We start from the raw sequence: 26076 nt of genomic DNA, 5'->3' as shown, positions 1-26076 counted from the left end.
GGTTTTTGTTACCTTGTGTTTTGTTTTTATAGGGAGAGGCAACAAAGCCAAAAACGGGGGGAAAAGAGAACGGCACTCGGACAATTAGCAGTGTTCTAAAGGAGAAGGCAGATCAGAGCAAGTTGATTTCTACTGATGGAGATGGAGCACACAAAAGTGACAGAGGTGGGAAGTCAGGGAGCATCTATGGGTTTTCTTCTCTGCTTAAAAGCTAGTGTGGTTGGAGGGGGGAGGGTATAGCTCAGTGGGAGAGCACACGTTTAGCATGCACGAGGTCCTGGGTTCAATTCCCGGTACCTCCATTAAAAAAAAAAAGTAGTGTAAAAAATCTGAAGTGTGTAGATCCAAATCTGATATCCATTTCTTCTTAAGTGTTTTTCTTTTGCCATCTTCCTTCATAAATATCCCAACTACGACCAAGTTTTCTTCCAGAAAATGCTTCAACCCTCTGAAATTCTTTCGTGCCACTTTAATTTATTGACATATTCATGAATCCAGATAGACTTATGTGTATTTAAACTTCCCAGTGGTATGTGTTCTCATTAATGTATCTGTGACTGCATTTTGTAGATGCAACACCAGCATTAAGATTCAAAGGAAAGAAAGATGCAGAATCATCCCGGGCTTTTGAGGTACTGTCTTCTATTATTATTATGTTCAAATGTAAGCATTGCGTGATGTTGAAACATAAATGGAGGGATGTTTTGACTTCACTTTCTCACTTTTACATTTGCCCAGCAAAATTTTGGTTCCTCACTTTAACCCTCACTTAGTAAAGTCATTCTGTGCTACATGTCATGCCACTGCAGAGTGCACTTGTGTTAATTTTCCAGACTCACCTAATGAAACTGCTGTATGTAGTGCAAAAGCCAAGGCTTAGAAGTCACAGGGAATCGGTTTGGGTTCTGAAGTTACATTTTCTAAAAACCGAAGAAAATAATTCTTGGTCGGCCTGTGACCAGATGTTTATTTCTTTGTTATAAATGAATGTGTAAAACTCTTAGATTCAGAGAGAAACAGGTTGTACTAAAAAAAAAACAACACAAAAAACCGGTGTTTTTGTTTTACCACTTTGACCTTGAAAAGACAGTGCTTGCACTTGAAAGTATTATTATATTTGGATTGTCAATTAGATCTGCAACGAACATTTCAGGAGAAGCAAAAGCATGGGGAATAGTAATAAGTATGTGGGGTTAAAATACCAGCAGTTTGGTTTAGTGATGTTTTACTGAGTACAGCCCATTTCGGGTAGAAAATAGCGTGCACTGAGTACCTTTATGGCGACCGAACTTGAAGGCAGCTAAGCACAGGGTAGTGATGACCTATTCCAAGGTGATGGCTGTGAAAAGAGGTCAGAAGAGCCTGAACTCTTGGATCTCGGCAGCTCCTGCCTAGTGGTACAGCACCGTACTTGAAGTCAGGAGATGTGGTAGCATCCTGGTTCTGACCCACTGTGGGGTCTTGGAAAAACTTGTCTGACTTGTCTGAATGTCAGTGACCTCGTTCAAAAACATGGTGCTGATACCTACCTCTCAGGTTATGTGTCATGAACAAAAATGTGGTAACAAGTGTGAAAACACATTGTCAACTGAAAAGGGTGCTATAGAAATGTAAGGCAGAATGATCACAGTGGCCACTAGTGACCTACTGAAATGTTGAGGACACTTTTTTAAAATCTGAAGGAGAATAAAATGGGAAATTTAGAGCGGGCATGGGGAGTTCTCATTTGGGGTGTGTTCAGTGTCAGTAAACTATTATCGAACATCTCCGATAGGTATATAGTGCTTTGGTACTTGACGCCTTCTGGGGATTTTTAGATGTTTTGACCTTAAATTAATTCCTGTTCCTGAACACCAACTAGCACCAGGCAGTTAGACACTGAATGTAGCAGTTGAGGGGTTAGGCTGTAGTGGCAGGAACAGAAGAACAAGTAAACAGAAACCCTGTATCAGGGACAGTAAGTCCTTCACATAAGGAATGTGGAGAGCCTGAGGTTCGACAACAGTGGGGGAGTTTGTAGTTAGGACGGGGGTGGAGTAAGGGTGGAATTTAGGTAGTCAGAAAAGAGCTGAGTGTGACCAAAGCTGCCAGGTGACGGACAGGAAGGAGCCAGTCACACGAAGGTCCAGGGGAGGGATGTTCCGGACAGAGAGAACAGCGGGTCACATCTGCTCATCAAGGTACTCCAGCATCTTGGAGTGGCCAGGAAGCAGCAAGAGCAGCAAGTGGGTAACCGTCCTTAGAGTCACTGTTATTATTGTTGTGTGTAGAGAAGAGAATGTGCATCATAAGGGCCTGGCACATGCGGGTGGTCACTAAACGGTGTTCTTATTCTTCCCTCAGTGAAGTAAAGCTTATGGTACTTCTTTGAAGAGCTGCATAGCTACATTTAAAATTTTTCTGCTGTTAATTTAAACATAAATGTTTTTCTTTCTACTTTGGTACTTTATTCAACTATTTTCCCTATCAATAAAAGTTTTATCAAATAATAGATTCGCTAAGCCTTTGTTTACTGAAATGTAGCAGTTTCCACAGTGTTCTGTTAATACTCAACATGACAGGCTCCAAGGCTTGTTTTCATGCCATGTATGTTATTTTAATGCTAAAAACAATATCTGTCCTAAGAAACATTTTAAATGTATAGCATACTTATTAAAGAATATATTTTAATATGTATTTTAATTTTTTATTGAAGTGGAGTCAGTTTATAATGTTAGTTTCAAGTGTACCTGCAAAGCAATTCAGTTATACGTATAAAAATACATATGTTTTTTAAACGTCCTCTTCTTTTGTCGAGGAATGCAAAATGGAATTAGGTGCTTTGAAGTTAATTCTTTGTTGAAATCTGCATGTAAGTCAGTATTTTGTCTGTGGAAATATTTGCTCTAGCTTTCCATGCTCAGTTTACAGAAGATCAAAAGCCAACTGAAGATAAAAGATAGACTTGATCTAAAGAGTGCATATGTAATTTTCTATTTAAATGTTTGGGTTTCCAGGATATGCTTATTTTGTTTTCGAGTCTAATTGCTTTTAAAGTAGGAAATTAAAAAAATAATAATAAGATAGGAAATGCAGGTATTTTCTTAGAAAGGGATCAGGAAATCTTTATGCAACTCATTATTAATATTAATTTCAACAGAGTATCTCAGAGATTGAACTACCAAACCGTGTTGATCATTTATCTGGAGCTGCAGATCTAGGAGAAAAAAATACATTAAATGGACAAATAGAAAGTAAGTACTGTATTTTATTCCAAAAAAAGTCATTTTACAGAATGTTGATTTAAAACATGGATTTGGATCTATTCTCTCAGCCAAAGAAAATCACCTGTTGAACATACAGTGAGAAAAAAGAGGAGAAAAGGAAGTAAATTGTATATCTTACCAGGTGTCAGCTACAGATTAAACTAGAATGCTGTTTAAGGAGCTCAGTTGTTAGTTTTGTTTCAAGATGCTCTGTGACCTGAGGACAGTCAGGAAACCAGGAGGAGGGAAGGAGGGAGTGAAGAATGAGGGAGGTAGAGAGGAGGGGAGTAAATGAAGGAAAAGGAGGGGGGTCCCTGGCAGGATGCGGTAATGTAGAATAGTTCTTTAGAAGAAGGAAGGGAAGAGTGTTTGAAATGAGACGGGTATGAAGTGAGCTCCTTCCAGCACCAAACCTTGTCCAGGAGGCACAGCAGAATGTCTCACTCGCCCGTCCCCTGACCGTTAGGAAGGCGGCGAGGACTGCGGTACCTGATCACGCAGAGCTGGGTGTGGCTGCCGGTGAGCACAGGCGGGTGTGGTCAGCTGTCAATGTCTGGACCTTCGTGTCATGCAGCGTGTTGCTGCCTTATAGGATGGTGTCTCATAGGCCAACAGAAGAGAGTGGGAAAGAGGTGGAGAGCAGGGTGCGTTCCGGGGAGGTCAGGGGAGCTGGAGCCTGGTAAAGAGTCCACTGAAAAGTCTGCAGATCCTGATGCAGTTTTTGGGGAAGTGTTACTGGGAGACGCGTGCGGCTGTTTCAGAGGGATCAGTTAAGTCCGAGTGCTATAGAAGCAGGCTCGGTATAGACCAGAGTTTCTCAAATTTTAGTCACCTGGGGACCCAGTGAAAAGCGCACATTCTGAGCAGTGGGTCTGCGTTTCTAACAAGCTGTCAGGTGATGCCCATGTTGCTGGTCTTCAGATCACGCTCAGAGGGTAGACTTGTGTTTAAGGGAATCTGGAAGAAGAGCCACTGGGGAGTTAAAGACAACAGCAACAAGGAAAAGCACGATTTTGTTTTTCTTTCTGAGCACGTTCATAGTCAGAGGGAGGCAAAGAGTTGAAGTAGAAATTAGAGGTGTAAGCTACTGCTGCTAAGCAGAGAGGGAAAAGAAGTGGTGGGGATCGTCCATCAAAAGAATAGAAAAGGGGAAGAATTAAGACCACAGATGTAGAGGTACCTTTGAAGAGGAAAGTGAAAGGAAGGAAGGAGGAAAAAAAGCCGCAGGTAGGTGATTTTGGAATTGAGGGGAAACTTGAGAGAACTCCTTTTCGATGGCATCAGTGTATTTGCACTGAAGCCAGGTTAGATCATTGCCAATCCAGAGAATACTGGAATCAGGAGGGGGCCTAGAATTGGGGTAAACCACAGCCTCTCCTCCTATCAGGCTTCAAAGATAAATGTTGTATTGGTATTTGTTATTCAAATGAGACTAACTTGAATATGAAGCATTGGCTGTGTTGTTGTTGTTGTTGTTTTTAATATATGTTATTTTTTGATAAGATATTTATTTCACAAGAATCCTTTTATACATTAGCCTGATTTACCAAACCAATTTTGGAAATAAAAGAAATTAATAGGATTCATTCCATAAATGCTAAAGTTGTTATTTTCAGTGAATACTACACAGGTTTTGAAACATAAAAGACTTTTAATGTCTAATAATTCTGTGGCAATGAAATTTTTTTTTGATCGCCAGATTTCAATATTGAAAACTCAGTATACATTCTTTCTTGCATGAGTGGATCAAGAAACTTTGATGGCTAGAGGATCCAAGAAATGTAGGCATACTGGTAGCCCATGTGGATATGGGAAAATATGAATATTTTTATGAACAATTATTCTACAAGTGTGTATCCAGGCTGATCAATTCATAACACTTTCTCTGATGAGAAGTGAACTGCACATTCAAATGAGCTGCCATCACAACTGTGGACTTCCTGAATCACAGGACAAATTGAAGAGCATGATAAACACTTGTAGTCTAATGGTGTCAGTCGCATGAAAGATGTGCTGTTGCATTTTACCATCAGCTTTCACTTTTGTCTTCTTGGAGCCGTGACTTGTTCCTCTGATTAAAAATCGCTTTTCTCCTCCTCAGGCAGCATGTTCACACTTGTATATGTACACGTTTCTATTTTATAAAGTCATTTGAAACGTACTCGTACTTCTGACATCTTAACTGCATGTTTTGTTAAACCTATATTCCTGCTCTTTATTCAGTATCTATCATGGATTCATATGTCTGTCTTGTTGCTGTCCTAACTGCCCCTGAAAAACAAAACACCGAAACCTAACGTGTTCATTTCCAAAGCAAGCATGAGGATTGCGCTCAGTACTAACCACATGACTGGATAGTTGGCTTTCATATTTACTTATAATTGATTATGTGTCCCTTTTGGCTTTTAGGTTCTATTGAAAAATATCCTCACCTGAAGGTAAAAACTTTTATACTTTTATCTTGAATTTTTTTTTAATGAGGGTACTGGGAATTTAGCCTAGGACCTCATGCACTGCTAAGCAGGCACTCTGCCACTGAGCTAGACCCTCCCCCCTTGAATTATTACTACAGATTGTATCAAATGCACATGATTAATCAGTTTGTTTCAAAAACCATTCAGCCTGCAGTTGGAGTGAAAGATTCTGTTCCTAAAAAAACACGAGCAATGAAGAATTTACAAAGATTCAAATCAGGTAAATTTTGCAATACAAATTTAACTGTGAAATGAAGTAGTCTTCTTATTCCTAATTCCTTTTATTTTTTCTAATTTAATTGAAAGATGATATAAGTAAGGCAGGTGTTATGATCGGTATCCATGTTTGAAAAATATGTATAAGCATAAGAAATAGAGTTTTAAAATGTCAGCTTTGACTTGGATGTTTCTATTGATGTTGGGAGACACCAAAGTGCTCAGTTTGGAGTCCCTGTACTTCTCAGGGATTCTGAGAGATTATTAGGTTCTAAGATTTTTCCAGAGTTTTAAAATGCTTAATTGAATTCTGACCTTTATGTAGAGTAAAGCTTCACTTGCTAACATGTCAGTCATATTTCACTTTAATTATTTCATCTAGTGCTATCACATTGATGATATTTATTTCTGTATTTATTTATTAATGAAGGTCCTAGGGATTGAACCCAGAACCTTGTGCATGCTAAGCATGTGCTCTACCACTGAGCTATTTCCCTAGCCCAAATGTCTTAAGGCAACTGGATGTTTTGATTAGCGCTCTCTCTCTGTGTGTGTGTGTGTGTGTGTGTGTGGTGTCTTTGATTATTAAAAATGATGGAAGTAATTAGTCCTACCTTAATGTTTGGTAGATATGATCTTTTAAAGCAATAATCCTAAAAGTTTTTGGGTTTAGGTTATTTTTTATACTACTAAAAATTATTGAAAATTCTGAAGAACTGTTAAGTGGGTTGTATCTATTGATGTTTAGTATATTAGAAAATAGAACTGAAAGATTTAAAAAACAAGCACGCACAAACATTCCATTAGCCATTAGAGCTATGATGTTCTCAAATGTCATGTATCTGGAAACCTCCACTGCACACTTAACAGAGAATGAGAATGAAAATAGCATTCAGTATTATTGTGAAAATAGTTTTGACCTCCTGGACTCCCTAGATGGAGGGAACATGGGGCTTCAGGGCTTCTCAGATGACACTTGAGAACTGCTGTTTTAAACAGGGTTCATGGGTGTGAAATAATAAAGGGGCCCTTGTGATGAGGTGGGCTTTAAAGTTCACGTCTACATTTCTTGCCTTTTTTTCTTTAACTTGCCTTAAAAATTTTGAATCTGACAACTTAATTCTTTTTAAAAAAGGAAAACATTTTTGTTATGTATTTCCTGTCTGATGGCACTCTGTACTCTTTGGATCTAGTTTGTACGTAGATTTACCCTATTTTTATATGGAAAAAATTAGTCACTCAAGGCTATCCTTTCTTATATAAATTTATGATGTTTATCCAAGGCTTAAGGTAAGAATTCTGAAGATATTGGTACATTGAGGAAAGACTGCCTCATTGTAATTTAAGTAGTACCATTCAGTAGAAGTTTTCTTAAAGCCCGCATCTCTAGGACTCAATACTGTCATGCATATTTAAACGTCCAGTAAATGGCTGGTTAGGCATACATTTTGTTAATGAAAAACTTCATATGTTGAAGAGTCGTAATTATTCATAAAGCTCTTACAGAATATAGACTGTTTTCTAGAGAGTGATGAGTGAATCCAAATTAGTAATACTAGAAAAGGTAGAAAAAAGAGAGACAGTGGTTCCCTATATGAACAGCAATGACATGTAAAGTGCAACCAGCTGGGAAGGAGCAGTGTGTTTGGGGGAGAGGAGGGCATGGGGCTGCTGCTCTGGGAAGAGAATTTGTAAAAGTTAGTCAAGTTTGTATTGTTATTCACATTCTAATAAGTGGAAACTTTGTTTTCAGGTCCTTCAGAGTGGGTTTCTACTAGTTTGAGCCTCAATAATGAGGCTGGTCAAAGAGCCAAGCATTTGAAAGTTGACAAATGTCCGTTGGTATCACAATCAGTGACCACAAACCAGTCAGCACCCACAGAACTGAGGCAGACGGCCCTGGTAGATAAAGACCGGGTGAATATTGGAGCCGTGTCTGTGTCAGAAAACGCAGCGCTCCGTGGCCTGTGTGAGTCACAGCTGCCAGAGAACAGAAGCAGCAAAGAACGTAATAAAGCAGCACAGAGAGCTAGCCATGGTCTACCTGTGCGTGGCTTCACCGTACTCTGACTTTGCAGAAATCATTTTGTGGCAGGATCTCCTTTGTGTTTACTCCTTTTATGCAACCTACAACTGGACAATACCTTTTTGCATGACATTTACATTCAACCTCTGATCAAAGCAACATATTAAATAGCAAAGAGAATTAGGAGAAAGTAAGTTCGTTCAGAATAGTATTTAGCACACTCCTGAGAGCGGGTAGGAGGATGATGTCTAGAGCTTTGTGAGTAGTTGGGAAACCTAGGTGGACATCCATAGATTCCCTTCTCAAAGTATGGTTTCTTAGCTTTATTTTTATCTAGCTCTGAATTTATAAATATTTGTTATAGCTGTATTCAGTGTAACTGAAAAAGCACCTCTGCAACTAAATATCAAAGTATTTCTAGTATATTCTCTGCCTTTCTGTATGTTAGAAGTGGCTTTCCCAGCGGTAGTGGCAGACATTGGGAATTTGCTACACAGGACCTCCTTCTTAACTGTGTCTGCACAGTGTATCAGCTTGTTTTATTATTTTTAATGGATTGATGGGTCGAAAAGGATATTGGTTTTTAAGGAGTGCTTGATCACTTAAAAATAATATATGGAATATCAATTCTAATTCTTCTAGGATACCCAGTCTGTTGATTAACCACATCTAATACGTGTTCTACTTTATATACCAATTAATTTAATGCCTTAATCAGTGATATAATCAGAGCTGTAGTAATAAGTCTTACAATGTTTTTTCTGCTCCTGTAGTTTTATCTTTTCTATCCTTACCTGCAGAATTAATGTTGTATTTGGAAAAGATTCTCAGTTATCTCCTATAGTAGTGACTACAAGCTCAAAACTGAAAGTTTTTCTAATAAATAGTTTATACACAGATACTTTTAAGAGAGTGTCCTCTACAGCATGGTAGCAAAGAGGATAGACATGTAAAGAAATAGTTTACAGTTCAGCTGGTGAAGACACACTAGAAAAATCTGTGAAGTACCAAGGTAGCTCCAAGGAAAGAGATCCCTGTGTCTCTGCGGAAAGAGAGCTGTAATCAAGGAGGACTTCACAGAGCAGGCTGACTCTTCAAAGAGGCAAAGGAACTTGTCAGAACAGTAGAGGGAAACGTTTCAGATAAAGGAAAGATAAAAGCATAAAAAGTAGCAATAATTTTGGAAACCATGAATGACATTGCTCTTGAAGCTTGGTATGTTGTTAAAAAAGGTACTGTTAGGAGGTAGAGAATAGAGTCTATCGTGACTTTGTATATTTCTACTGTATTTTTAAATTTTGTTTTATTTCTCTTTGTTTTGTTCATGTCTGGTGAATCAGTTTGTGAGTGAAACTTTGAGATGTTTGTGTGCCTTTAATCTGGTAACATCTAGTATTTCCCAAATAGTTTGTTGAAGTTTTAAATAATTAGAAGTATTTCTTAAAGAAGTAAATATCCGGCTAAAGATGAAGCTTAATTTAAACTGTCAATTGATGAAATGTGTTTTATGTTTTTATAAAGATGATGCCTTTTATCTAGCTGTTCTAGATAAAAATGAATTTTAACTAAGCATATTCATTTTTCAGCAGACCTAGACTTAGAAAGGACATCTGAGGAAGAGGAAGAAAGACTTGATGGAAGTGAAAATAACCACTCACAGGTATGTAAAAATGTAAATTTAAATTTCTGGTTTAATACTGTTTTCTGTGCTTTAATAACACAGTTCAAAAGAAATTGCCTTTCAAACTAGACTTTTAGAGTCAATAAATAATTATTTAATATTTAGTTTTTAATAGCATTCTATCTAGTTACAAAACTTAAAGTATTGTTAGGATCTATAATCATTTATAGTTAAACTTTATCCTTGGAATTGAGGCAAAAAAACCTTCCTGAATATTGTTTTCCTGTGGTAAAAAAAATTATAAAAGATAGAGTGGAAAAACAGAAAATCCTCCTTTGTTGTAGAAACATTTACTTAAAAATCATTTAGAAACACTATTGATAAAGTTAGCCTTTTGACAGAAATCAGTTCTTTCGAGAAGTGTCTGTGTTTTTGCTCTCATAAAAAGATGGATATCTATCACCTCTGTACACTGAGCATATTTTATAACTATGTTGGACACTGTGAAATAGCATTATTTATTCGTAGGTCAAAGAGCAGATGAATTCTGTGGATGGCCTCGATGACTTAACTCTGTCACCGGGGACAGCTTCCGAGGATTCTGAGTCGTTTTTCCATAACTCTAAGAACACCCTGAGGCCAGTCAAACGACTTGGCCCGGAGAGTGAAGGTAGGCGCCCCCCCGTGTGACTGCACAGCCTGTTTAAGTGTCTCGCGGTGATGTACGCACACCCAGCGCTGCCCGGGGAGCACGGCTGCGTCACAGGCCACTGCGTCTCAGAAGCCTGCTCTGTGTTGAAGCAGAATCAGACGTGTGCGCTGCCAGCCAGGGGCTGTGGCCGTCCCCTCTCCCTGTGCTTTCTGTTGCCTCTGCTGCTCCTACGCCTTCACCCGGGGTCAGGTCATCGCTGCTTCCCTCCTAGAACGCTGAAATCACCTCAGGACTTTCTTGGCCGCCGCTCCGCCTCCTGGGACCTTGGTCTACACCGCAACCGTGATTACTAGACAGTTTTTAAAATTCAGGTCTTTGTTACCTCCTTGCCTAAAATCCAGCTCCTGCTTCTGTAGCTCCATGGTTAAAGGCCACAGTCCTCTGGCTTCATCTTGTTTCCTTTTATTACCCTTCTTTCCACATGAGTTTTAGAATCAGCTTGTCAATGTAAAAAAAAAAAAAAAGTCTGGTAGTGTCCTGGAAATGAGATGTAGATTATGTTGAATCTGTAGATTAATTTGGGGAGAATTGACTTCTTAACAATACGGAATTTTTAACCCCGAACAAAGTTGATTTCTCCGTTTACATAGGTCTTCCTTGATTTTCTCAGTAATATTTTAGAGTTTTTAGTGTCTGGGTCTTTCCGTCTTTTATGAGTTTACCTGTATTTCTTATTTTTCTGTGAGGTTATAAGTTGTATATTTTTATTTATTTGTTTTAAAATAATGTATTTTAAATTTTAGTTTCTGATGATAGAAATACAGTTGATTTCTGTATGCTGACTCTGTGCCCTCCAACCTGGCTGAACCTATTTGTTAGTTCTAGTAGCCTTTTTATGGATTCTCTCAGATTTTCTACATAACCAGAGGTGGTCAAGCTTTTTCTTCTTTAAACTACTGTCTTACTAAAGATAGTTCACATTTAAGACTTACAGCCAATAAATAAATACATTCCCTGTCACAGCTAATCAGCTCTGTCACCGTTGCAACAAGAGTAGCCATAGACAATACACAAGTTAATGGACGTGGCTGTAATGGATGTGGTAAAAGTTTATTTACCAAAGCAAGCAACCCAGCCCACAGGTTGGAGTTAGCTGACTCGCACCATATAATCATATTCCCCGCTGATTAGCTGACAGTTTTACCTCTTCATTTCCCATCCAGATGCCTTTTGGTTCTTTATGTTGCCTGATTGCACTGGCTCCAGTATAGTGCTGATTAGAAGGAGTAAGAGAAGCCACTCCTGTCCGGTTCCTCACCTTCTGGGAAAAGCATTCCGTTTTTCACCGTTGCGTATGGTGTCAGCTGTAGGCTTAGCATAGATCTTTGTCATAGTGAAGATGATCCCTTGGTTCCTAGTTTCCTGGAAGTTTTTATCAGGAATAGGTGTTGAGGTTTGACAAGTGCCTCTTTTTATCCACTGACATGATCATATGGTTTCTTTTTTAGTTTGTTAATATGATGAATAGCATTGATTTTTAAGTGTTAAAACAGCCCTGCATTCTTGGGATACACCCGACTTGGTCACAATGAATTATCCTGTATTGTTGGATTTAATTCGCTAATGTCTTGTTTAGAATTTTTACCTCCATTTTCATGACATTAGTTTTCTTTCTTGTAACATCTTTGTCTGGTTTTGGATTCAGGGTAATGTCAGTTTTAGAGAATGAGGACATATTTCTTCCTCTTCGTTTTTTGAGGAGAATTTGTGTAGAACTGGTATTAAATTTTCCTAAAATACTTGGTAGAATTCACCAGTGTAACCATTGGGACTGGAGTTTTCTTTGTTGTAAGGTCTTTAAATAGGACTTTTGTTTTCGTTTTTAAGATATAGGGCTTTTTTAGCTTGTTTGTTCTTTCTTAATTGAGCTTTTGTAATTTCTCTCCTTCAAGGAATTTTACCCACTTCATCTGAGTTGTCAAATTTATTTGCGTAATGTTCATAATACTACTTTGTCACTCTTTTAATATCTGCAGAGCTTAGAAGAATGTCTTGCACGTTATAGATGCTCAATATCCATTTGTTCAACGTATGGATGGATGAATGTGAAATTGCACAGTTCTTTATACACAAAAAGTATTCATGTATTTTGTTTCTGTTTTTGTTTTCTTCCTAATGCAGATTCTGATCGGTTATTGAACATTCAGGATCCAGTTGATTCAGTCAGATCAATAGAACTTAAAGAATCTGACTGTGCAGTACTTAGAGGAAAACTTAAAGAAATGGAAAATAAGGTGGACTGGCTACACACAGAGCTGCTGAAAACAAGAGAAGCAAAATCACAGTTAAAACTTGAAAATGTGGAGCGGGAACGAGAGCTCTGCCGCATGAGGTACTGAATTTCTTGGTTTTAAAGAAATATTTGAACTCTTTATATTTACTTTAATACTGTAGGTATGTAGGAGAAGTCTTATAATTGCTCACTTACCTTTTGGGATTTTACAGGGGAGAAAATTTCATTAATATTGTGGAATATGAGACTCTTGGAAATAACACAGCCATATATATATATATATTTACATATATATATCCTCCTATATTTCTTTAAAACAAATCTTTGATCCTTATCTCTCAATTGTCCTCCAGAAAGTTTGTATTACTTTACATTCCCACTTGCAGAATTATGAAATGACCATTTTTCTCAAGGCAGAAACTTTAAAAAAAATTTATGCAGTTTGATTCTTAACATATGAATGGATGGACTGAAAAGTAAAGTGGAAAGTGATTACTGGTTAGTTTATTCAGCATCGCTCTCATACAGAGATAAGATTAGTTCAAAGGTCTATGCTGAAAGCATGGATTACTCTTTATTTTTTAATTACTTACTGTGGATCCTGCCTTGTACCAAAAGGGATTTAAAAATGATTTACTAAATAAATATAATATTCCACAAGGTAAGTTCAAAGTGTTGCAAAAGAAGAAACATAGTGTAGGGCATCAGGGAGTAGACTCCCCAGCCTCGCCTTGGATTATGCTAATTAGCGGGTCTGTGTTCTAGAAAAGACACCTGCGGATGTTAACCTTCCGCTGGAGATCATGTAGGAGTCCCTGTAATACTTCAGGAAGTTGAAATTTTATCTCTCATGAACTTATACATTTGTTTCTAAATAGCAACTTCTCTTTTAACTAGTAACTAAATTCTCTGTCCCAATGAAGGAGTAATTTATGACTATGTGGGGAAAAAAGGGTAATTTTCAATTCAAACCTTACTGAATAATTGCAAGATTTCTTTCCTACACTATTGACCAGAGTTACTCTTGTCTGAAACCCAGTAGCATTTTGTCTTTTCATTGCTACTTTTCAAACGTATGTGTGTGTGTATATCTTTATGAAGAGATTGAAGTGAGGAAATTAAAATGTGAGACTTAGAAATGAAAAAAAAATTGAGAACATAGAAATTCCATTAGGGTAATAAATGAGCATGTGAAGAATCACATCATAAAGTGAACTTTTAATTTTCTAACAAAATAAATTTTAAGGTAAGCATATTTCACTGCAGATGCACATTAGAACAAGAAAACAAGAAGAAGAAAAATGCTTATACATTATATGAAAAATGTAAGGATGATTTAAAAAGAAAAGAGAAACAATACAATGAGCAAGTTGACCTGAAACAACAACTTGAAAGCACTGCCCGAGCACTAGAATGCAAACTGAAGAGCGTAAGGAATAAACCAAATCAGGTAAATTAGTCATAATGTGAAAGTTTCGTACCTCTAACACTGTTTCATCAATATTATTTATAATATTCTTTTGAATTAATCTATATTTTCATTTAAAACAAATAAAAGTTATCTCATCCTAAATATGAACTATGACATTTAGAGCTTAATTTACTAATTTCTTGGTGTTCTTGGCATCTAATAGATGCTCTGTGTCTTTTCTGAATGAAGGAATGGAAGTTAAATTGAGCTTCATCATTAACATAAAGATTGACGGTTTTGGTCCATTGAACAAAGTAACAAGTCTAATTCAAATCCAGGTGTTAATTTTGGCTTTTTGAAGTTAAAATCCAGGCTAAATCACCTTGAGACTATGATGGAACTGGTTAAATGCCTTATAAAGAAATTTTCTGTCACTGGGATTTCAAAATTTATAGATACTGACAGGCATATGCAGAATAGATAAACAAGATTATACTGTACAGCACAGGGAGATATATGCAAGATCTTGTGGTAGCTCCCAAAAAAAAGTCACAAGGAATATATATATGTTCATGTACAACTGAAAAATTGTGCTCTACAGTGGAATTTGACACAACATTGTAAAATGACTATAACTCAGGTTAAAAAGTGCTAAAAAATTTTTCTTTCATGATACTACATCCCTTGTGTTTTTGCTCTGTGATACATTTAGCTGTCATGTGTATTAGAATTTGTTATTTATGTGCATTAAAGGTCCCTGTGCTTAAAAAGGCTATTTCTTATTAACAGGTTTTAAAAATTTTTTTAAATATTCCCCTCCTAAGCTTTTTTTGACTTTTTTTCATGGTGTAAAACCCAAACCCTAATGTCATATGTCTCCAGGTTTTAGAAGAGCGAAATGACGCTCAGAGACAACTTTCCCGAGAGCAGAATGCCCGAGTAATACAAGATGAAGTCCTGGCCCATCGTCTTTCCCAACAAAAGGAGGCAGAAAAGGCTAATGAGAAAATGAATGCTGAGGTATTTTCTTTAGTCATCTTCAAACGTGTGTGTGTGAATTTGTATACTTATGTAGTTTAAAAACCAAAACTGTAGGTACAGAAAGTATAGAGGGTTTTAAAAGCCTGCATATGTAAATACATTTTCTGGGGGTTTCATTTCTGGTCTATTGGATAAAGCGATATTTTGAATTCAAATCCACTTGCCGGCAACAGTGATGTAGTGACATTCACAATGGCCTCATCCAAGGAGAGGCTGTTAATATTGTCCATAGGAATTGATGAACTTTCCATGATCCAAAACTGTTGCTACTAACGGCAAGCATTCTAGTTTCTGGCAGTGATCTCACTCCTTTGATAGATGAATGGAGAGGTTACTTTATCATTTCCACTGATGGTAAGAAGGAAAAAGTATAGCCAGTTCAGAAACCGTAGTTTGGGTGTCATTCTCCTACGTGTGATAAAAGGTAACGCTCTGCTCCATGTGGTATCCGATTTCAGTACAAGGAGCTTTCGAATACAGTGATAGATACGCCATAATCTATTCTTAGTGATAATTTATTGATCAGGACTTTATTTTTAATAAAACAGTTCACTGTATTTCCCTGCTGTTTCACATCCATTACTGTTATAAACAGCATGAAGAAGAAATAAAAATTATTGCAGAAGCAAATAGTCTCCTGGTTTTCTAAGAAGAGCTCTGTAAATTTGACCTTCTTTACCTTTAGTGTATTCACCATTAGGGAAATAGAAGGCTTCTCTTGTGTTTATGTATTTATCCTAGAGAAGTAGCTTTGGTTTGGTGTAAGAGTCGTAGACTCAGAAGCCCTGGGGAAAACCCTGCAGCTTGCTTGTGTTTTTAACCCTTTATTCCAGAATTGTCACAGCTTAATGAGTTAACTGATGTTTGTAGACGTGCTTAGTACAGTGCTTAGGTTTATCATTTATCCGTAGATGTAATTCTTATAATTCACTCTAAAAATGTTAGAAAGGGAGAATGTTTATGGAATATTCTCAGGAAAGAATTTTTTAGGAAATCTAACCTGTCCCAATTTCTACAGAGCTAAGGCTCTTACTTTGGGGGTAGCTGTAAAGGTTAGATGTCAGATATAATTTTTAAGTGTAGTCAGATTTATGCATTTTTTATTTTAAGCCTTTTGGGTTTGTTGTATTTCAGAGAAAGAAAGGCCTTTCCGATTCTGAGCTTCTTAAACGTCCTTTTGTGGTTTCTTTTTAGCTTTCATGGATTCACTGTCTTTAATTAAATTTTTGAACTTTAGGGGATTTCTGGTTGAAGTTTGAGATTTGTATCCACCTTAAGTTTTTCCAGTTGGATACCCAGTTACTGCAAACTTTTTGTTGTATAAACTTAGAGATTAGTCTTCCACTTCAAAGGAAATTATGATATGTCAGTTTATTGTGTTACAGTTCAAAGAGTAAGAGATGAGGGGTTTCACTTACAGGACACAATGGATTTTGAGCTGTCTGACCCAAAAGATAGCAGCGAGGTGCTTCCTCAGCAACTTGCTGAAGCTGAACGTCAATTCCATGGCCCAGAAATTGAGCTCCATCCCAGGAGAGATGCTCTTAGACCAACGATGTTGGTATTACAGTGTGTGCACAGAGACCGAGGCCAAGCCCAGCGTTCAAACAAGGAAACTGAACCCTTGTCTCAGAGCAAACAAGGGGACGTCATCAAATACATTGCAAAGCAGGCACTCTTGAAGGAGACAATATGTAAACTACAAAGTGAAAACACGTTGCTTCGACAAGCAACTAGAAGTTGCTCGAAATGAAGCCAGAAGCGAAAAGACAATATTTAATACCCCAGAGCCATTTCTGGATCACATGGGGAAACTTGAAGCCATGAGCAGACGAGTTCTGATGCTGGAGGAAGGAAACAAGGAGTTAATTAAAGAATGCAGATGTTTAAAGGACAGACTGTGTCAGTATGAAACGGACAGAGCAGAAATGGAAGTAAGTACCCAGAAAGGGAACTAATTTTCAGACTTCCTCAAAGAGAATTCAAAGTAGTATCTGATGGAAGCTGAACGTTGAAACTAGTTGAATATAAAAAATGTGCAGGCTATAAATATATACACTGTAAAGCAGCCTAAAGGCATTTTTTGTATGCAGCAAACAAAAATTAGACCTGAGAGGTGCTTTTCTTTGAGTAAAGATGCCGTGTCACCTGAAATTCTAAGAGATTAAGCTATAAGCTGTTGACAGATACAGGCAGGTCTTAGTAATTTATACTGCCCAAATCATTCTAATCTTCCTGTCACCACATTTTAGTATCGTGAAGCAGATAAATGAAATGCTTAGACCTAAAATGAGTAATTTGAAATTAAGATTCAGTTATGTGAACAAAATAAACAAAAAAGAAGTGAGAGAGAAAGAGAGAAAATATTCAATTGTGTGGATTACCTTGACAGTTAATGTGTAAATGCTGTATCTTGCAGCACTTTTCCTTCAGTAGCTTTTCATACATTTTTAGTTGATATAACTTTATTTTTATTCATGTCAGTTGGAATTAAATTTAGAAATACTTTCATCTCAAATCATGTATTGTTATGACCTCTCCATTCCTTAAAGGCATCTACTTTTCATTCAGTCATAATTTGGGACAAATGTAAATTTTATCAAAACTGTTTGACTTAGTCTCCCCTGTTCTATTTGTAATTTACTTTGAACAATTTTCAAATAATGTGCTCACAGTTCTCATTGCAAGGCTCAGTTACTGTCATTCGGATCTAAGTTTGTCCAGTACAGAGGAAGTGGGGCGCTCTGTGATGTTCGAGTCTGGCACTGGGGTCCCATTTTCAGACTGAGGAGGAGCAGCCAGAGTCCTGAGTGGCAGGAAGGGAGTGCGTGGGATGGGTGGGGGGAGCCGTAGGAGCTGCAGTCCAGGAGGCAGGGGACGACAGGTTGTCTCGGGTCACCAAAGACCATTGGAATATCCTCATTTTTATTGTGAGATGGGAGTCTGTTGGAAGGATTTAAACACCAGATTGAATATGTGAAGAACTCTGAACTTAAGCCTCTAATGAGAAAGAGGGAGAATGTTCCACAGTGTGGAACTGACCACCGCTCATCCCACCCGCACACCCCTTCCTGTCTGAGACTTCAGTGGGGGTGAAGCTCGGCCGCTTCCTGGGAGGGGCAGGGAGTGGCTGGTGGGGCTGCCTCCATTGTCTAAGTTAACTTCCTGTCGGTAAGGCAGGAGGGTCACGCCTTCTGTGGGTTTAATGAAGTTCAGTAGACAGGAATGTGTGCCTATGATGAAAAGACAGTGAACTGATGTCTGTGGGGATAGTTCTCAAAGCCCATTTGTTGGAGTTACATATTATTAATGTAACTTAATGATAAGGTGACAGAAAATTCAGTAACAGACTTATCTTTTTAGGCCCATATGAGACAGCTTCAGCAAGAACTGGCTGGCACCCGAAAGAAAGTGTCCATGTTGGAAGCATCCCTGGAGGTGACAGCACATCATCAAACTAACTCAGAAAATAAGAGACAGGATGGAGAGAGGAAGCCACATCAAACTGCGAACCCAGTATGTATGAAATTCAGCACGTCGGCTGTGAACGTGCAGCGCAGAGTGTTGCAGGACACTAGCTTTTCAGGGACAGCTTTCTTTTGCATCTTCATTATAATTTCACTTTTATTTATAATGCACTTGTTTCTTAAATGTTGACTTTCATTCTGCCATTCTTTTTTTTCTTATAATATTTACCCTTAGAGAAGTTGAGAATTATACCTCTTTTCTCACAGAAGTTAACTTTTTTTCCCTATTAAACAGTATGTTTTAGTGATCTCTCACCACAATGAGGCAAGCTAGATAAAATCAGAGGATAATGTTTCATGGAATGTTCCAGAAAATTGTCATGTCTCATCTTCACTTTTGTGAATGGATATAGAACCTGTGTGTATTTATTTCATGGATCTCAGAATACCTTGTGCAGAAAGGTCATTATACAAACCAGTTGAAGTTAGACATTGCCTTCATTTTCTATTCATTTTACATGTTGTCAAAGCATGGAGAAGTTCAGATCACATCTGTACACCCAAAGTAGAGAATTAAGAAAATTGTCTGGATCCTGCCTTTGGATTTTTTTTTAACTTTGTTGAGATACAATTCACATATTATAGGGGGATTGCATAACTCAAGTGGTAGTGTGCATGCTTAGCATACACAAGGTCCTGGGTTCGATCCCCTGTACCTCCTCTAAAAATAAATAAGTAAAACTTAATTACTTCCCTCCACCAAAAAAGAAAAATATTCACGTATCGTATAATTCGCCCATTTAGGATGCATAGTTAGTATCTCCTAGTATATTCAGAGATGTGCAGCTGTCACCACAATCAATTTTAGAACATTCCCATCACCCCAAAAAGAAAGCCTGCATCCCTTGGCCATCACCCCCAGCACTGCAGCACCCCCATCCCCCGGCAACCACCAGTCTGACTTCTGTCTCTATATATGTGACTGTTCTGGGTGTTTCCCAGGAATGGAATCACATGCTGTGCGGTCCTTCATGATTAGCTTTTTTCATTTGACAGAACGTCTTCAAGGTTCATCCATGTTACAGCGCTTGTCAGTATTTCCATTTCTGTTTATTGTTGAACAGTACTCGGTTGTGGGGCTAAACCATTTATCCATCCATCAGTTGATGGACCTTTGGATTGCCTCTGCTTTTTGGCTATTGCTAATAATGCTGCTGTGAACATTTCTGTCCCAAGTTTTGGTGTAAACATGTTTCCACTTCTTTGGGGAATATACTTAAGGATGGAAATGCTGTCACATGGGTCATATGGTAACTCTGTTTAACCTTTTGAGGCCCTGCCATACTGTTTTCCAGAGTGGCTGCACCATCTAACATTTTTATCCAAAGTGTATAATTCTCCCAATTTCTATGCATTCCTGTCACCACTGGTCATCAGCTCTCCTGGTAGGTGTGAACTGGCATCTTGTTGTGGCTTTGATTTGCATTTTTCTGATGACTAAGAATGTTGGGGATCTTTTCATGAGCTTATCTATTTGTGTATCTTCTTTGAAGACCTGTCTGTTTAGGTTTTTGCCCATTTTCAAATTGGGTTGTCTTTTTATGATTGAATTGTCAGAGTCCTTTTTGTATCCTGGGTGCAAGCCTTCGATCAGATGTAGGATTTTCGAGTATTTCCTCCTGTTCAGGAGCTTGCCTTCTTACCTTCTTGATGGTGTCTTTTGAAGAGTAGAAGTTTTTATTATTGATGAAGTTCAGTTAATCTATTTCTGTCTTTTACTGCCCTAAGAAACAAGTGCCAGATCCAGTCATGAAGACACATGCCTGTGTTTTCTTCTAAGAATTTTGTAGGTTTAGCTCTTTCATTTAGAGTTAATTTTATATATATTGTATGAGGTAGAGGTCGAATTTCGTTCTTTTGCATGTGGATATCCAGTTGTCCCTGTACCATTTGTTAAAAAGACTATTATTGTCTCATTCAGTTATTTGACACTCGTATTGAAAATCAGTTGACAGTAAATGTGAGGGTTTCTTTTAGATTCTCAGTGGTGATGCATTGATCTATGTCTGTCCCATGCCAGTACCAATTCAGATGTTATGAGAACTCTTTCCGAGTCTTCTTGCATAGTACCAGTTGTTTTACATCATAATAAAATGTCAGTGTCACGGAATGTCTGTAACTCCACTTCTGTGGAGATCTGCTGCGTCCTGAAGGGGCCTGTGGCCAGCTTATGCCTTGCTGACTCTGTGACATGACAGAAAGTAGGCTTGCGAAGGTAAAGTCCATTCCTTCCCCCCGTTCAGACCTTTAGTTTCTCACCCAGTGCCTCCCACTTTACTCCAGTTTCCATCAAATCATGGTCACGGGATCTTCTGACTCAGTCTGCAATACACTTCATTATGTTGCACTCATTATAATTCATAGACTCATCCATAGATTTCACTACTAGAGGCAAAAGATTAAGCCTGGAGAAGATTAATTCAACCTTCCTCTTTGGAAGCCTCTCTAATCCATCATCTTGCGGTGCACGATGAAGTCCTCTTTTGGCTTGGTTCCTGTGCGTAACTCTGGTGCCGATCTTGTTCTTGGTGCAGATCCTGCATTCTCAGCTCCCTGTGTCTACCTCGCTTTACTTAAAAGGAGAGGTGCCTAGCTGTATTCTATAGCTTAATGCATAATGAATGAAATAAATATTTCATCCCATCCAAGGAAAATTTTCCCAGAGTACAGCTGTTAAAAATTAGATAATATTCAGTCAGTTTATCAGAAACAGATAACAGATTCGTAATTTGAATTTCAAAAGTTCAAAGCCAGTCTGTGTTATATGGAGAAGCATTGTTTACAACATGAAGCTGAGACAGTCTTACCTTCCCTTACCAACGAGCTTTTAAGTAAGGTAAAGGAAAAATTGTATTTAATTTAAATACTGCCAAAGGACACTACATTTATGGTTCCATAATACTTTATTTTCTCTCTGAGGAAAGGAAAATGAAGAGTGAGTGCTAGATTAGTAAGTTCTCAAAGCTGCCTGTCACTTAGAAGTTCAGTTCGTTGAAATGAGGTAAAAAGGTTGATTTTGGTAAACTATTTCTAGTTGTTTTTCAATTAGTAGACATCAAATCCTGTGTCTCCTTGCTTACCAGGCTTCCTTATCCTGAAAGTTGAGGGGAGACTGTGAAATACATGCCTGTTTGTAAGAAGCTGTAATTGGAGGGAACTCTGAAGTACCTTCCTTCTCACTAGTTCTGAGGTCTTTCAGTTACGTGCTGTTTCTCATCAGCACTTTGTCATTAATAAGTTCATCTCAACGTTTGTTACTTTCCAGTTTATAGGAGACCAATTTCTACTCTATTCAAGTTACATTTCATACTATCTTTTTTTATCCACTCTTCTGTTTATCTGTTTTTGCCTAACAAACTCCCCAAAGTTCAGTGGCTTAAATAAGCATTTATTTTGTTCACAACCTACCCTTAGGAAAAGTGTGGCCCAGACAGCTGGCCTCTATTCCTCTCAGCTTCAGGTGGGGCAGCTCTAAGGCAGGGGCCTGGAATCACGTGAAGGTTCATCCACTGATGTCTGATGTTTGATGTCGGCAGTGGGCTGTGGCTTAGGTGGGGCGGGCAGGTGGACCACCTCCCCTGGAACATGGAAGCTGTCTCTGTGGCCTGAGCTTGCCCGCCTGAGACTGGGTTCCAGGGTTAAGAGTGAGGCAGAAGCTGAAATGCCTTTTCAAACCGAGCCCTGCAGTTCACTCGGTGCCACTTTCACCATTTTCTGTTCATTAGGAGCAGGGCACTTAAGGTTGGCCCATATTCTCTTTTTTATGGAACTAATTTTGAAAATTTATGGAGACATTCAAAAACCAGCCTAATCTACTCACTAGCCACAATGTTTTGTTACTGCTTCCATACGAGAAATCCACTTGTCCCTACTCGGTCGTGAGCAGGCCTTGGTTGCTGTGGTGTTAGGCTCAGGCTCCAGCTTTCTGGAGTACAGCCCTTGGGTACATGCCTCTCAGTGCTGAGGCTTGAGGATCAGGAGACACGGGTTATTTGCCGCCCCACACCCGACATTCTGCTGAACTGCTGAGGGCTCCCTCGCTCACAGATGGAAGATGGGAGGCACGCTGGCCCGTAGCAGTTCTGCAATGCAGCCTGATGCTGCCGGCTCTTTGATTAGGACTTAGTCCTAACCCTGGGAGGGGTTCTCCTTCGCTGCCCTCTCTGAGCTCTTTGTTCTGTCCCTTTCATGAGCAGTGACCTGTGTTTGCAGCTGAGCAGTTCTCTCCAGCCAGCTTCCTCCTTGTAGACCTTCTAAGAAAAACCCAAAGGCCTCCTCCCATTTTGCACTGTCTTGTCTCTTTCAGTCCAAGCTAGCAAGCAGTAGTTTTGCTAGCACAGTTCTCTTTAAAACTTTGAATTTCCTGTGAATTTTATTGGGGTTCCTGCCATTGGAAAGGTTACTCTCACGTCTTTTTGAGATAAACTCTTCACCTTGGGCTTCCTGTGAAGCTGTTGGGGGCCATGCCTTTGAAATTCTTATGCTTTTAAGATCTTTCAAGGAATTTGAGGCAGCACGTTAAATCTTTCCAAGGTCTTAACAAAGTCTTGGCTTCATCTTTAGACTGCTTTCCTGGCAGCACCCTAGATTTGATCCTCGCCCAGAAACCGTTTCTCTCCTTACCCATTATGTGACCATTGGGCATGTGGAGATGCTTTTAATGGGATACAGATATTTGAACCCAGTGAGTCCTGGTTCCTTTCTATTTAATAATTTTTTTGTTTGTTTTAGCGTATCTCATCAATTTTACTTTCAGCTGTCCGGTAGCAAGAGTCCCGTTGCCTCCGGTTTCAGGGTCGTCATTTCTTCCCTGGCCTAGAAGCCTTCACTCTCAGCCCTTCAAGGGCCCTCAGGCTTCCACTCACAGTCTCGTGGACACTTTGGGTTTTCACTCTTACTCTTCTCTACATCTGTTCAGGTTTCACCTACCTCCAGGTGCAAGGGCATCCCCACATTTTGGGTTCTTTTTTAATGGCTGTGCCCCATTTTTAATATCAATATCTGTGCCAGTTATTTATTGCTAATAATTTATATAATAAACTGCCTCAAAACCTGGTGACTCAAAACAGCATTTGCTTGGTTCCCAAATGTGTGTTTAGACAAGGCTCAGTGGAGCCAGCTCATTTTTTCTCCACTTGGCATCAAGCGGGCTGTAGAATAATCTAAAGGCTTGTTCATGCCCATGTCTGGAAGTTGGAGCTGGCTTTGGTTAAGGACATTCCCTGGGGTCATCAGCTGGGACAGCTGTGTGTACAAAGACTCAGTAGGTGGCCTGGGCTTCACAGCGTGGTGACTGGGTTCTAAGGGTGAGCATCCCTATGGAGTGAGTCAGAGGCCATTTAGCCTTAGAAATCACACAGCAGTGCCCCCACATTCTGTCCCCTAGAAACCAGTTAACTGAGGCCAGTACCTACTTCAGGGGAGGGAATTTCGCAGGGGAAGTGTCAAGGAATTTGTAGAGATGTTTTACAACCACCACCTCTGCCTGCCTTGTCTTAGCAAACAATCCTTCTATCTGAAGGAGAGCAGTTCTTCCCAATTCAGTGTCACTGAAATTCCAGCAAGTTTTTTTGTTTGTTTTTGTTGAATATGTTCTCTTGTTTTGTGGAGAACCACACAGGATTACAAGAATGAAGGCTGTTTTGTTTGTTTAGAAAAATGTATGGGTCATCTTACTAAACCACTACACTAGGAGATGGATTTCTCCTTAACTCTGTGAATCATTCATTGCTCCTTGGAGTGCAATTCAAACAAGCATAAGATATTTGTAGTTCAGAGAAGGGCTTATGGCATTAGAATCCATATTTGTAAGATGTATTAATTGCAGTCTTTTTTTCAAAGTCTTGTTTTGGGAGGCATTTATTAATTCAGCCCTAATTAACTCAATATGATCTCCCTAAAACTTTAAAAATCATGAAGAGTTAAGACTTGGGGAAGGAAAGGGTAAGAGACTTTCTACTAAGAGGTGCCTTGTAGTCATTTTATGTAGGAAAGACATGAAACAATTACAGAAACATAAGAGTGTAAAATCAAGTACAAATGTATAACAAAGATGATGACAGTAAACAGTATATTTTTGTGACTCTTGGTGGTTTGAACTTTTTTTCTTGATTTTCTGAGTAATTTGAGTTTCTCCATTCCACAAGGTAGATATACCATTTTATTGTAACTGAATTTATTTCAACCTTTGATGCTGGGTTAGAGTTAGGCTGTTCTCAGTCTGCTAAACTCATTGCCAAACAATTTTACCTTTTTCACGCAGAATGCTGATCTTCCAGCAAAAGAGGAATCTACGTCTTCAGTACTTCTCCATCTGAGTGCAGAAACTCAGCTTCTTCTAAAGGAGATATTATCTGTGAAACAGATGCGAAAGAAATGTGAAGCACTAGAGGAGGAGAAGAAGAAGTTAGAGGAAGAAGCAGTAAACCTCAGACGTCACCTCGAAATGAATACAGTGGAACACAGTCAAGTGGAGCAGGACAAACGGGAGACTGAAGAACAAGCAAGATGGGATGTAGTAGAAGCACTGAAAGAGCTCAGGCGAGCTATGCAGTACAGACGGGAAACTGAAAAGCAAGGAAGACATGATGTAGTAGAAAAACTGAAAGAAATCAGCCAGTTTTTACAGGTGAGACACTGATCTGTAAGGTGCTTTAACTCACTTCGCTGAGAATTACAGTTCGGATGTGTACATTTTATGTGTTCCCTCTACTTCCCATATAGCAGTTTGTTTTGTAGATTTCTGGAAGGAAGGCCGCATTTGTTACTCCCTTTAAATAATTCAGTTTCCATCATTACTATCACTAAATTGATGTTTCAGAACAACTCTCACTAGACAATCGTTTTTAAGACCAATTTGTGTAAATCAAGACCACTAGGAGGAAAAGCATATGTTGTGATGTAATACTGTGCCACATTCTTGGATTACTCCTAGGTTGTATTCTTCAATTTTTAAAAGTTTAGATTGATCCTATTATTCTTTGAACTATCACATTACATGAGTACTAATGTAAGGGTGATTCCACTTTCATTTCATAATTCAGATTTAATTCACTTGACATTGATGATAAGTATTTTAAAGTTCAGCTTTTTTTCACACTTAAAATTGCTCTCTGAATCACTGACTCAAAACTAGAGGGAACAAATATACTGTAATTACTCAGGTTGTAAGTATTTTTAAAATTGTGTCCTTTTAATTTGCTGTAGGCACAAGCAGCATCTCAGGAAGACTTGCTCAGAGAGTGTAAACGCGCTTCAGTCAGTCAGATGGAACGCAGAGTTCAAGACCTGGAAACGGAACTGAGAAGGAAAACTTCTCCGTTTGATTGTAATGAAAAAGAATTGGAAAAATACAGGCAGCTGTACCTGGAAGAGCTAAAAAATAGAGTGTCACTGGCAAATCAACTAAACTCGTAAGTCAAAATGTAGAATGATACAAAATAATTTAGGTCACTAATTTGCCTCTAAGTCATGATTTTTATTGAGCCAGGTTCGTGAGGTGGGTAGCAAGTAAATGCTGACTAGACAGTGTAATTTTGGGAAATGGTGTTAGTAAATGAACTCTCATTTA

General features: G+C 38.6%; 1 protein-coding gene across 1 annotated transcript in view; it reads left to right on the top strand.

Moving 5' to 3' along the window:
* Nucleotides 1-26076, top strand: part of LOC140690592 (ankyrin repeat domain-containing protein 26-like) — a 48657-nt gene that overhangs the window by 14858 nt on the left and 7723 nt on the right. Inside the window, 16 exon segments of the mRNA XM_072952459.1 lie at nt 33-165; nt 571-632; nt 3140-3233; nt 5655-5683; nt 5867-5939; nt 7689-7943; nt 9521-9621; nt 10111-10252; nt 12416-12626; nt 13794-13977; nt 14821-14958; nt 16400-16708; nt 16710-16913; nt 18343-18495; nt 24769-25134; nt 25713-25918. Coding sequence (XP_072808560.1) covers nt 33-165; nt 571-632; nt 3140-3233; nt 5655-5683; nt 5867-5939; nt 7689-7943; nt 9521-9621; nt 10111-10252; nt 12416-12626; nt 13794-13977; nt 14821-14958; nt 16400-16708; nt 16710-16913; nt 18343-18495; nt 24769-25134; nt 25713-25918 — 2660 coding nt within the window.

Source organism: Vicugna pacos, chromosome 31 (genome assembly GCF_048564905.1).
Source record: "Vicugna pacos chromosome 31, VicPac4, whole genome shotgun sequence".
Classification (NCBI taxonomy): Eukaryota; Metazoa; Chordata; class Mammalia; order Artiodactyla; family Camelidae; genus Vicugna; species Vicugna pacos.
Note: the sequence above shows the minus strand (reverse complement) of the source record. Positions and strands in the feature narration are given on the sequence as shown.